This window comes from Oncorhynchus gorbuscha, linkage group LG18 (assembly GCF_021184085.1).
Source record: "Oncorhynchus gorbuscha isolate QuinsamMale2020 ecotype Even-year linkage group LG18, OgorEven_v1.0, whole genome shotgun sequence".
In the NCBI taxonomy this organism is placed as follows: Eukaryota; Metazoa; Chordata; class Actinopteri; order Salmoniformes; family Salmonidae; genus Oncorhynchus; species Oncorhynchus gorbuscha.
Window position 1 is genome coordinate 69,407,794 of NC_060190.1, and position 12,730 is coordinate 69,420,523.

Sequence of the window (12,730 nt, forward strand, 5' to 3'; positions counted from 1 at the left end):
GCACCACTGCAAGGATTTCAGTTCAAAAGAGAATGAGATCATATGCAAAAGAAGTTCAATGTAATAATTTTTACAAGCCAGTAATATATTAATTTAATGTAGATATGCTTTTAGAAACACTCTAAAATGCCTCAGTAATTCAGATTCAAAAGATTTCATATGAATAACTTAATGTTATTTATATATGTTATTGCAACCAGTCAATGCTCCATATCTCACTTACCACTTATTAGAAACACTAAAATTCCTGAATAATCAGATTCAGCCGATTTAACATGAATAGCATAATGTTATTCATATATGTTATTGCAACCAGTCAATGCTCCATATCTCACTTACCACTTATTAGAAACACTAAAATTCCTGAATAATCAGATTCAGCCGATTTAACATGAATAGCATAATGTTATTCATATATGTTATTGCAACCAGTCAATGCTCCATATCTCACTTACCACTTATTAGAAACACTAAAATTCCTGAATAATCAGATTCAGCCGATTTAACATGAATAGCATAATGTTATTCATATCTGTTATTGCATCCATTCAATATTCAATTGAATCTCGCAAAATCTTACCAGTACTGTCTCCGACCGGCTGGCCAGGCACAGTGGGCACCGGTGGGCCTTCATTATTTGACTGTCCTATTGATGATTACAACCAGACAACTCTCATTTTCTAATATTTCATTTCAGTCTCTACTTTCACATGCAGTTATACTATAGAGTGCATTTGTAATGTATTCAGACCCGGACCCTTTCTCCACATTATGTTATGTTACAGAAATATTCTGAAATGGATTTTAAAAATCCTCATCAATCTACACACCATACCCCATAACGACAAAGTGAAAACTGTTTTTCAGAAATGCTTTCAAATGTATTAAAAATAAAAAAACAGAAATATTTACCTAACTATTCAGACCTTTTGCTATGAGACACAAAATTGAGCTCAGGTCCACCCTGTTTCCATTGGTCATCCTTGAGATGTTTCTACAACTTGATTGGAGTCCACCCGTGGTAAATTCAATTGATTGGACATGATTTGGAAAGGCACACATCTGTCTATATAAGGTCCCACTGTTGACAGTGCATGTCAGAGCAAAAACCAAGCCATGAGGTCGAAGGAATTGTCCTTAGAGCTCCGAGACAGGATTGTGTCTAGACACAGATCTGAGGAAGGGTACCAACACATTTCTGCAGCATTGGAGGTCCCCAAGAACACAGTGGCCTCCATCATTCTTAAATGGAAGAAGTTTGAAACCACCAAGACTGGAGCTGGCCACCATGCCAAACTGAGCAATCGGGGGAGAAGGTCTTTGGTCAGGGAGGTGACCAAGAATCCGATGGTCACTCTGACAGCACTCCAGAGTTCCTCTGTGGAGATATGAGAACCTTCCAGAAGGACAACAGCATTCCACCTTTATGGTAGAGTGGGCAGATGGAAGCCAATCCTCAGTAAAAGGCACATGAATGTCCTTGAGTGTTCCAGCCAAAGCCCGGACTTTAACCCAATGGAAAATCTCTGCAGAGGCCTGAAAATAGCTGTGCAGTGATGCTCCACATCCAACCTGACAGAGCTTGAGAGGATCTGCAGTGAAGATTGGGAGAAACTTCCCAAATACAGTTGTGCCAAGCTTGTAGAGTCATACCCAAGAAGACTCGAGGCTGTAATAACTGCCAAAGGTGGGTCAACAAAGTACTGAGTATAAGGTTTGAATACTTATGTAAATGTGATATTTCAGGTTTTTTTATATACATTTGCCAAAATGTCTAAAAAACTGTTTTTGCTTCGTCATTATGGAATATTGTGTGTAGATTGATGAGGGGGAAAAAACAATTTAATCGACTTTAGAATTACGCCGTAAGGTAACATGTGGATAAAGTCAAGGGGTCGAAGTACTTTCCAAATGCACTGTATGTAGACACTCAGGTTGAGCTATCAGATAAAATGGGGTTAAAACAATTGAAATGTAGGATTATGTTATTTTACATTTTGACCAACTGGTGGAGTTAATGCTAAAAATGGAGTTAATGCTATTCATTTCTAGATTTTGGTCAAATTACATTGTTAAGTCATGAAGCAGTACATCACAAAAATTGCTAGGTGAATTGAGCACTAATACAACTCTTAAGGTTATTGGGTCAATGCAATTCTCAGTATCTCTTACCACTGTTACCACTACCTCCATCACCTTCTCCAGATCCATCGAAATCCCCTACAGGTGGTTATAACTAGTTAATAGGCGTTCCTTTTATAACTGATATGTTTAAATCCTTTCATTTACTCAGAAAAACATTTGTGTCTAAAACTTAGCTAACATGAAAACAATACAGCATTCTTCCCCATATGCAAATAGGATTACAATTGTTTCGGATATATGTTATTGTTGCATACTTACCTTCATCAGGAGTTCAGTAAATTCAGTAATATTAACTAAGTACGATTAACTAAGAATACCCACTAGAATACCACTTAGATTTTACAAACTGTTATACCATAGATGAGTGTATTACCGCTCAGCGCTCCGCTACGGTGCCGCAGTCAAACGACCACCCCTCATCACTGTCAAACGTTCCCTAAAACACTTCTGTGAGCAGGCCTTTCTAATCGACCAGGCCCGGGTATCCTGGAAGGACATTGACCTCATCCCGTCAGTTGAGGATGCCTGGTCATTCTTAAAGAGTAACTTCCTCACCATTTTAGATAAGCATGCTCTGTTCAACAAATGCAGAACTAAGAACAGATACAGCCCTTGGTTCACTCCAGACCTGAATGCCCTCGACCAGCACAAAAACATCCTGTGGCGGACTGCAATAGCATCGAACAGTCCCCGCGATATGCAACTGTTCAGGGAAGTCAGGAACCAATACACGCAGTCAGTCAGGAAAGCTAAGGCCAGCTTCTTCAGGCAGAAGTTTGCATCCTGTAGCTCCAACTCCAAAAAGTTCTGGGACACTGTGAAGTCCATGGAGAACAAGAGCACCTCCTCCCAGCTGCCCACTGCACTGAGGCTAGGGAACACGGTCACCACCGACAAATCCATGATTATCGAAAACTTCAACAAGCATTTCTCAACGGCTGGCCATGCCTTCCGCCTGGCCACTCCTACCTCGGCCAACAGCTCCGGCCCCCCCCGCAGCTCCTCGCCCAAGCCTCTCCAGGTTCTCCTTTACCCAAATCCAGATAACAGATGTTCTGAAAGAGCTGCAAAACCTGGACCCGTATAAATCAGCTGGGCTTGACAATCTGGACCCTCTATTTCTGAAACTATCCGCCGCCATTGTCGCAACCCCTATTACCAGCCTGTTCAACCTCTCTTTCATATCGTCTGAGATTCCCAAGGATTGGAAAGCTGCTGCAGTCATCCCCCTCTTCAAAGGGGGAGACACCCTGGACCCAAACTGTTACAGACCTATATCCATTCTGCCCTGCCTATCTAAGGAATTCGAAAGCCAAGTCAACAAACAGGTCACTGACCATCTCGAATCCCACCGTACCTTCTCCGCTATGCAATCTGGTCACGGGGTTCAATTCTCGGGCCGACTCTTTTCTCTGTATATATCAATGATGTTGGTCTTGCTGCGGGCGATTCCCTGATCCACCGCTACGCAGACGACACCATTCTATATACTTTCAGCCCGTCATTGGACACTGTGCTATCTAACCTCCAAACGAGCTTCAATGCCATACAACACTCCTTCCGTGGCCTCCAACTGCTCTTAAACGCTAGTAAAACCAAATGCATGCTTTTCAACCGATCGCTGCCTGCACCCGCATGCCCGACTTGCATCACCACACTGGATGGTTCCGACCTTAAATATGTGGACACCTATAAGTACCTAGGTGTCTGGCTAGACTGCAAACTCTCCTTCCAGACCCATATCAAACATCTCCAATCAAAAATCAAATCAAGAGTCGGCTTTCTATTCCGCAGCAAAGCCTCCTTCACTCACGCTGCAAAGCTTACCCTAGTAAAACTGACTATCCTACCGATCCTCGACTTCGGCGATGTCATCTGCAAAATCGCTTCCAACACTCTACTCAGCAAACTGGATGCAGTTTATCACAGTGCCATCCGTTTTGTCACTAAAGCACCTTATACTACCCACCACTGCGACTTGTATGCTCTAGTCGGCTGGCCCTCGCTACATATTCGTCGCCAGACCCACTGGCTCCAGGTCATCTACAAGGTCATGCTAGGTAAAGCTCCGTCTTATCTCAGTTCACTGGTCACGATGGCAACACCCATCCGTAGCATGCGCTCCAGCAGGTGTATCTCACTGATCATCCCTAAAGCTAACACCTCATTCGGCCGCCTTTCGTTCCAGTACTCTGCTGCCTGTGACTGGAACGAATTGCAAAAATCGCTGAAGTTGGAGACTTTTATCTCCCTCACCAACTTCAAACATCAGCTATCTGAGCAGGTAACCGATCGCTGCAGCTGTACATAATCTATTGGTAAATAGCCCACCCATTTTCACCTACCTCATCCCCACAGTTTTTATTTATTTACTTTTCTGCTCTTTTGCACACAAATATCTCTACCTGTACATGATCATCTGATCATTTATCACTACAGTGTTAATCTGCTGTCACGCCTTGGTCATTGTATCTTGTGTTTTTGTTATATGTTTGGGTAGGCCAGGGTGTGACATGGGTTTATATGTTGTGTTTCGTATTGGGGTTTGTATTAATTGGGATTGTGTATTATTAGGGGTGTGTCTAGTTAGGCTTGGCTGCCTGAGGCTGATTCCCAATTGGAGTCAGCTGATTCTCGTTGTCTCGGATTGGGAACCGTATTTAGGTAGCCTGAGTGCGCGTTGTATTTCGTGGGTGATTGTACCTGTCTCTGTGTTAGTCACCAGATAGGCTGTAATTAGTTCATGTTCCGTTTGTTGTTTTCTTCTTCAGTTATTTCATGTACCGCGATATATTTCATTAAAGTCATGAGTAACCTACACGCTGCATTTCGGTCTAACTCTCTTCAAACAACAGACAAACGACATTACATCTGCAATATTGTAATTATTCGCCTACCTCCTCATGCCTTTTGCACACGTTGTATATAGACTCCCCTTTTTTTCTACTGTGTTATTGACTTGTTAATTGTTTACTCCATGTGTAACTCTGTGTTGTCTGTTCACACTGCTATGCTTTATCTTGGCCAGGTCGCAGTTGCAAATGAGAACTTGTTCTCAACTAGCCTACCTGGTTAAATAAAGGTGAAATAATATATATATTTTTTTAATTACAATTGACCAATGATGTGTCAATTGCACTTAAGATGAATAAAATATCAGAAAAAACAGTATTTTGTGTTTACAACTTTAAATGTTTTCACGAGGGCGACAGCAGGGCCTACTGTAAAAAGCATGACACTAAAAGTAGAAGTGTAAAATACACATAGATTAGGGATGGGCAACTGGTGGCCTGGGGGGCGCATAGCTCCTTTTTGAAGGCCCACGGACCAACAAGAATAAATACCCCCAAAAATAGACATTTTCTTTAGAGGGGGGGTGTAACTCAGTCGAGGCCTCAATCTACTGTTGAGTTAGAATAATAGAATACTCAAGTTGCATTTTTAAAATGTGGATGTGTGTCAGTAGCCACTCAATTAGCCCATGTCAGCTAAATTAGTTTTGACTGGTAAATAGAAGGCCCATTTTAGAAAGCAGTGTCTGTGTTCATTCTGCAATGTACTGTGAATGTTACACATTGCATTACAATCCCTGGATATGCTTGTGATGATTAGGAGTCACAATAACGGCATAAAGGATGAGAACCAAGCAGCAGAAACGGACTAGTAAACACATAGAACAAAACTATAAAGTCAAGCAACCACACTGAATGAATTACACTATGAATCAATGTGTAATATAACAAACGAAATACATTGACGTGACCTCAACAATGGGACATTGTTGGCTGATCATGAAGGTAAACCCAAAATCAAGTGCAGTGTTTCTCAACCTCTCAACCCAGTAAGCTGTGGTCCTTCCTCCTTAAAATACCACTTTTTTTCAAACTAGCACTTTAGAGCTGATGGAATCATTCACAGAGAAACATCATAGGAACCGGTCAGCAACGTGCCAGTCCATGGACCGGAGGTTGAAGGTTGAGAGACACTGGTCTAGTCTACAAATCGCTATAAGGTATCAATTGTTTTGAAGTGCTGTGAAGTTAGAGACCATGTATCTTTAGAGTGGACAAACAAGATCCTCAATCATGACTAAAACACACAGACTGTCAAAGCCATTATGTCTCAAATGGCTTTCATATTTAACATGGTATCCATGCAGAGGTAAACACATCCCTCATAATATCTTACCCTCATTATCCACGGATTTATGGTCAGACCCTTTTACTGCCAGTCCCTGTTTTGTAGCTCCTACAGTTTTAACCACCATCACAACTAGTCAATGACTGTCAGAAATGCATTTTAAATTATATATTCCATGCCAAATATGCTATATGATACTTCAGGGTAAATATCAATGAACTACAACATGACCTTGGATAAGAACAAATACTGAAAAGACAATTAAAGATTGCGTTGTAGAGACAAGTTACACATTTAAAACATCAACGTATGAGCCTAATAATAATATTAATAATAATCTCTATGACAGTTATGCTTCAGTCATGGTGAGCAAACTTTTACGTTGAAATTCACTTTGAATAAAAAATCTGTCATGCTCAACTATGGGTGCTGTGGCCCAGCAGTAATCCAACGTTAAACAAATCAAGATGGCCAACACTAAAAAAAAACTATTACTATTGATTTAGGTCTTATGATAACAGCCGCCTGAAGGACATCACAAAGCCTTCTCCAGCTAACTTTATTCAGTCAGCTGGAATGTTTATTCTTGTCATCTGTTATACTAGTGATCAGTGTCCTTAGCTGTTTGGGAAGCCTCTTACACCTTAGCTTCAGCTTTTGCTCCAGTGCATGGATTCTAATTGTTTCATTTATATTATTCTTGCACATACTTACATTCAACAGGAAAAAATAATAACATTAACTAACTAGAATCTGCAAAGATAACCAAGTGGAATAACATTTAAATTTGACAAACTGTTATAGATGAGAACATTCAAATTGACCAATCATCCATTGCACTTAAGATGTTGTGAATAAAGTGTCAGAAATACAGTATTTTGTGTAAACAACTTTAAATGTTTTCATGAGGGCGACAGCAGCAGGGCCTACTGACAAAAACATGACACTAAAAGTATACACGTAAAATACACAGATCAGGGATGGGCAACTGTTGGCCCGCGGGGGCGCATGGCCCCCTTTTTGTATTTCCACAGACCAATAATAATAAAAACAAAAATATATATTAACAGTTTTGGGGGGAACTCAGTCGGGGTCTCAATTTACTATTGAGATTCAGAATAATAGAAAACACAAGTTGAATTTCGAAAATTTGGTTGTGCATCAGCACTCACTCAATTTGCCCATGTCAGCATTTTTTGTTTTAGATTGGTAAATTAGTTTAGCGGCCACCTATCTAAAATTGTAGCAAGCATGGTCAAATTACCAAACAGGGTGGGGCCCATTGATAATCCGTTATCATATAAATAAATGCAACCATTTGATTCCTCCTTATGGCAACATGTTCAGAATTGCAGAAAATTTACTTCAAAACTGATTTTTTTCCATCTTCGCTGTCACGAGGGACAACTAAAACGTTTTGCTCGTAACCTGTGTGGGGAAGAGAGGTGGGTAGAGGGTGGTAGCAGACCCACGAGCCACTGCGGCCCTTAATGATGAGTTACATTTTTTGTAGCCCCCACACTCAACAAAGTTGCCCTTCCCTGACATAGATGATGCAATATGATACAAAACACATAATAAAAAGCACATTTTAGAAAGCACAATGTCTGTGTTCAATCTGCAATATAATCTGAGTGTTTCACATTGCATTACAATCCCTGGATATGCTTGTGATGATTAGGAGTCACAATAACGGCATAAAGGATGAGAACCAAGCAGCAGAAACGGACTAGTAAACACATAGAACAAAACTATAAAGTCAAGCAACCACACTGAATGAATTACACTATGAATCAATGTGTAATATAACAAACCAAATACATTGACGTGACCTCAACAATGGGACATTGTTGGCTGATCATGAAGGTAAACCCAAAATCAAGTGCAGTGTTTCTCAACCTCTCAACCCAGTAAGCTGTGGTCCTTCCTCCTTAAAATACCACTTTTTTTCAAACTAGCACTTTAGAGCCGATGGAATCATTCACAGTGAAACATCCGAGGAACCAGTCAGCAACATGGCAGTCCATGGACCGGAGGTTGAAGGTTGAGAGACACTGGTCTAGTCTACAAACCGCTATAAGTTATCAGTTGTTTTGATGTGCTGTGAAGTTTAGAGACTATGTATCTATGGAGTCGACAAACAAGATCCTCAATCATGAGTAAAACACACAGACTGTCAAAGCCATTATGTCTCAAATGGCTTCCATATTTAACATGGTATCCATGCGGAGGTAAACACATCCCTCATAATATCTTACCCTCATTATCCACGGATTTATGGTCAGACCCTTTTACTGCTGGTCCCTGTTTTGTAGCTCCTACAGTTTTAACCAACATCACAACTAGTCAATGACTGTCAGAATGCATTTTAAATGATATTTTCCTTGCTATATATGCCATAGATACTTCAGGGTAAATAGCAATGAACTACAACATGACCTGGGAGGAGAAAATAGTAATGATCAGGATAGAGTTCAGACAGAATCGACTACTCTAGCGTGCATGTCCATGTATTGTACATGGATAATAGCAAATACTGAAAAGAGAATTTAAGATTTTGTTGAGGAGACAACTTACCTATTTCACATTTAAAGCATCAACCTATGAGCCAAGTATCATAATAATATTCCTAATAATAATCTCTAAGACAGTTATGCTTCAGTCATGGTGAGAAAAACTTTTACGTTGAAATTCACTTTGAATAAAAAATGTGATATGCTCAACTATGGGTGCTGTGGCCCAGCAGTAATCCAACGTTAACAAATCAAGATGGCCAACACTAAAAAAAACTATTACTATTGATTTAGGTCTTATGATAACAGCCGCCTGAAGGACATCACAAAGCCTTCTCCAGCTAACTTTATTCAGTCAGCTGGAATGTTTATTCTTGTCATCTGTTATACTAGTGATCAGTGTCCTTAGCTGTTTGGGAAGCCTCTTACACCTTAGCTTCAGCTTTTGCTCCAGTGCATGGATTCTAATTGTTTCATTTATATTATTGTTGCACATACTTACCTTCAACAGGAAACATGTATAATATTAACTAACTAAAATCAACAATGATTACCCACTAGAATAACATTTAGATTTGACAAAATGTTATTGATGTGTGCATTCAAATTGACCAAAGAAGTGTCGTCAATTGCACTTAAGATGTGTTGAATAAAGTGTCAGAAAATACAGTCTTTTGTGTTAACAACATTAAATGTTTTCATGAGGGCGACATCAGGGCCTACTGACAAAAACATGACACTAAAAGTATAAGCGTAAAATATACAGATCAGGGATGGGCAACTGTCGGCCCGCGGGGGGGCATGGCCCCCTTTTTGTATTTCCACGGACCAATAATAATAAATACAAAAATATATATTAACATTTTTGGGGGAACTCAGTCGGGGTCTCAATTTACTATTGAGTCAGAATATTAGAATACACAAGTTGAATTTCGAAAAATTTGGTTGTGCATCAGCAGTCACTCAATTTGCCCATCTCAGCGAAACAATTTTAGTTTGGTAAATTAGTTTAGCTGCCTACTATCTGAACTTGCAGCATGCACGGTCGAATTACAGAACAGGGTGGGGCCCATTGATCATCACTTGTCATATAAAAAATACAAACATTTGATTTTCTCTATATGGCAACATGTTCAGAATTGCAGGAAATTAACTTTAGAACTGATTTCTTTCTCTTCACGAGGGGCCGCTAAAACATTTCGCTCACAAAGTGTGTGGGTGTGTATGCAGACCCATGAGCCACTGCGGCCCCTCGTGATGAGTTCCGCTTTTTGTAACCCCCACACACATCAAAGTTGCCCTTCCCTGACATAAATGATTCAAAATGATACAAAACACATAATAAAAAGCACATTTTAGAAAGCACAATGTCTGTGTTCATTCTGCAATATAATCTGAGTGTTACACATTGCATTACAATCCCTGGATATGCTTGTGATGATTAGGAGTCACAATAACGGCATAAAGGATGAGAACCAAGCAGCAGAAACGGACTAGTAAACACATAGAACAAAACTATAAAGTCAAGCAACCACACTGAATGAATTACACTATGAATCAAGGTGTAATATAACAAACCAAATACATTGACGTGACCTCAACAATGGGACATTGTTGGCTGATCATGAAGGTAAACCCAAAATCAAGTGCAGTGTTTCTCAACCTCTCAACCCAGTAAGCTGTGGTCCTTCCTCCTTAAAATACGACTTTTTTTCAAACTAGCACTTTAGAGCTGATGGAATCATTCACAGAGAAACATCATAGGAACCGGTCAGCAACATGCCAGTCCATGGACCGGAGGTTGGAGGTTGAGAGACACTGGTCTAGTCTACAAACCGCAATAAGGTGTCAATTGTTTTGAAGTGCTGTGAGTTTAGAGACTATGTATCTATGGACTCAACAAACAAGATCCTCAATCATGACTAAAACACACAGACTGTCAAAGCCATTATGTCTCAAATGGCTTCCATATTTAACATGGTATCCATGCAGAGGTAAACACATCCCTCATAATATCTTACCCTCATTATCCATGGATTTATGGTCAGACCCTTTTACTGCCAGTCCCTGTTTTGGAGCTCCTACAGTTTTAACCACCATCACAACTAGTCAATGACTGTCAGAAACACATTTAAATTATATATTCCAATCCATTTATGCTGTAGATACTTCAGGTTAAATAGCAATGAACTACAACATGACCTGAAATGAGATAATAGTAATTATCAGGATAGAGTTCAGACAGCACCACATACTCTAGCATGCATGTCCATGTATTATACATGGATAATAGCAAATACTGAAAAGAGAATTTTAAGATTTTGTTCTACAATATGACCTGGAATAATATTCAGATGGATCTCGGTCATACTTGCAATCAGTGTCCTTACCTGTTTGGGAAGCCTCAACCCCCTTAACTTTAGCTTTAGCTTCAGCTGAAGTATCAGGTGCTGTAGTGGCATTAGCCGCTCTCTCGTTGTTGATTGCTTTCACCTTCTCCATCAGCACCTCTCTGTCTGCCGTGTTTTTAACTGCCTGCTCTTGGGCAATCGCCGTCAGGTCAACCCCAGCTCCTCCTGCCCTTGTCGTTTTACGTTGTTTCTTTTTGCCGAGTTCACCCTTGTCGGCTGGACCAAAGACATGACCGGAGAGATTGAGTGGGTCACACATGGAGGCAACATGAAGTGGAATGACAGCGAAATGGTACTGGTGCAGTACATCATCTTACCTTCAACAACAAGAAAGGCATTGCAAGATTTGATTCCTGCCACAGCGGCATAGATGCCTTTATCCACCATAGCAACGTCTTTAATGATTAGTCTGTGGATGAGCTTGTCTTCTGAAACCTCAATATCATATTTATCCCCTGCCTCCAATGGTAAGTTCTTGCCAACCCACATGATCTTGCCGAAGGGCTGTGACAGGACACACTCAAACACAGCATCCTCTCTCTCCATGGCCTTACACTCCTGAATCTTGACCAGGAAGTCCACCATGGGAACTGAAAAAGACACGTCATTGATAAGCGAGCAATCTGGTACCCAGTTTATTAATAACTAAACATGCATGGCAAACATTCTTCCTTCCTATGTATTTTTATAGATTTCAATAATATTTTAGATACACTTAAACCCATTCTCATTTAGACAATGTCTGTATACAATTATTAAATTATTGAACATACGATGCTTGCAAAATAATCATTGATTGTTATTGCTCTACACAACTCTCGGAAAATTGACGTAAGGTGTGTGGATGGATACACTCTTAGAAAGAAAGATGCTATCTAGACAGTAGCAACCCGTCATTCAGGGCACCTGTTTTGAGCTACATGTTTTTTTTGTTTTTTAAATGTTTTTTATTGTTTACTGTTGCGTTGTGTAGTGTATTTGCTGGCATGTATCCCAAATTTAGTTTTTTGCTTTGCCCCAAGCTTTACACGCTAAAATCGCCACTGTATCTAGAAACGTATAGGGTAATTTGGCTGTCATAATAGGACAACCCTGTGAAGAACCCTTTTTGGTTCCACGTAGAACCCTTATGGGTTTGATATAGAACCCTTTCTACAGAGGTTTCTACAAAAGAAAAGAGTTCTCCTATGGGGACAGCCAAATAACCCTTTTATCTAAGAGTGTATTGCTGAACTTACTCTTAAAATCGGTGGAGAATACATTTACGTCCTCAACATCCACCTGGTAGAGCCCAGCGTCATCGGGAAAGAGATCCCTTATGCTGAACTGATACTTTCGGCCCACTATCTTTAGGCTGTGTTTGAGTGTATCTCCCAACTCCTTGCTGTATGGAATCATCACTCCATCCTGTGGGGAGAATTGGGAAAACATAGTGGAATGAACAACTGTCATCAGCAACAGAACTGCGCTGTCTTTGCCAAGTCTTTTACTGTGGATTTTACTGCAACTTTAAGTCAGTTC

General features: G+C 40.2%; 1 protein-coding gene across 7 annotated transcripts in view; it reads right to left on the reverse strand.

Moving 5' to 3' along the window:
* Positions 1-12,730, reverse strand: part of igfn1.4 (immunoglobulin like and fibronectin type III domain containing 1, tandem duplicate 4) — a 35,847-nt gene that overhangs the window by 8,448 nt on the left and 14,669 nt on the right. For 2 of the 7 annotated variants that reach the window (XM_046312693.1, XM_046312692.1), the window contains 7 exons: positions 12,448-12,616; positions 11,527-11,799; positions 11,189-11,425; positions 10,820-10,879; positions 8,544-8,603; positions 2,173-2,220; positions 581-646 (listed from right to left, as the gene is read on the reverse strand). In XM_046312693.1, coding sequence (XP_046168649.1) covers positions 581-646; positions 2,173-2,220; positions 8,544-8,603; positions 10,820-10,879; positions 11,189-11,425; positions 11,527-11,799; positions 12,448-12,616 — 913 coding nt within the window. The remainder of the gene's footprint in view (positions 1-580; positions 647-2,172; positions 2,221-8,543; positions 8,604-10,819; positions 10,880-11,188; positions 11,426-11,526; positions 11,800-12,447; positions 12,617-12,730) is intronic. The other 5 variants (XM_046312698.1, XM_046312695.1, XM_046312694.1 and 2 more) reach the window with 4 other exon arrangements.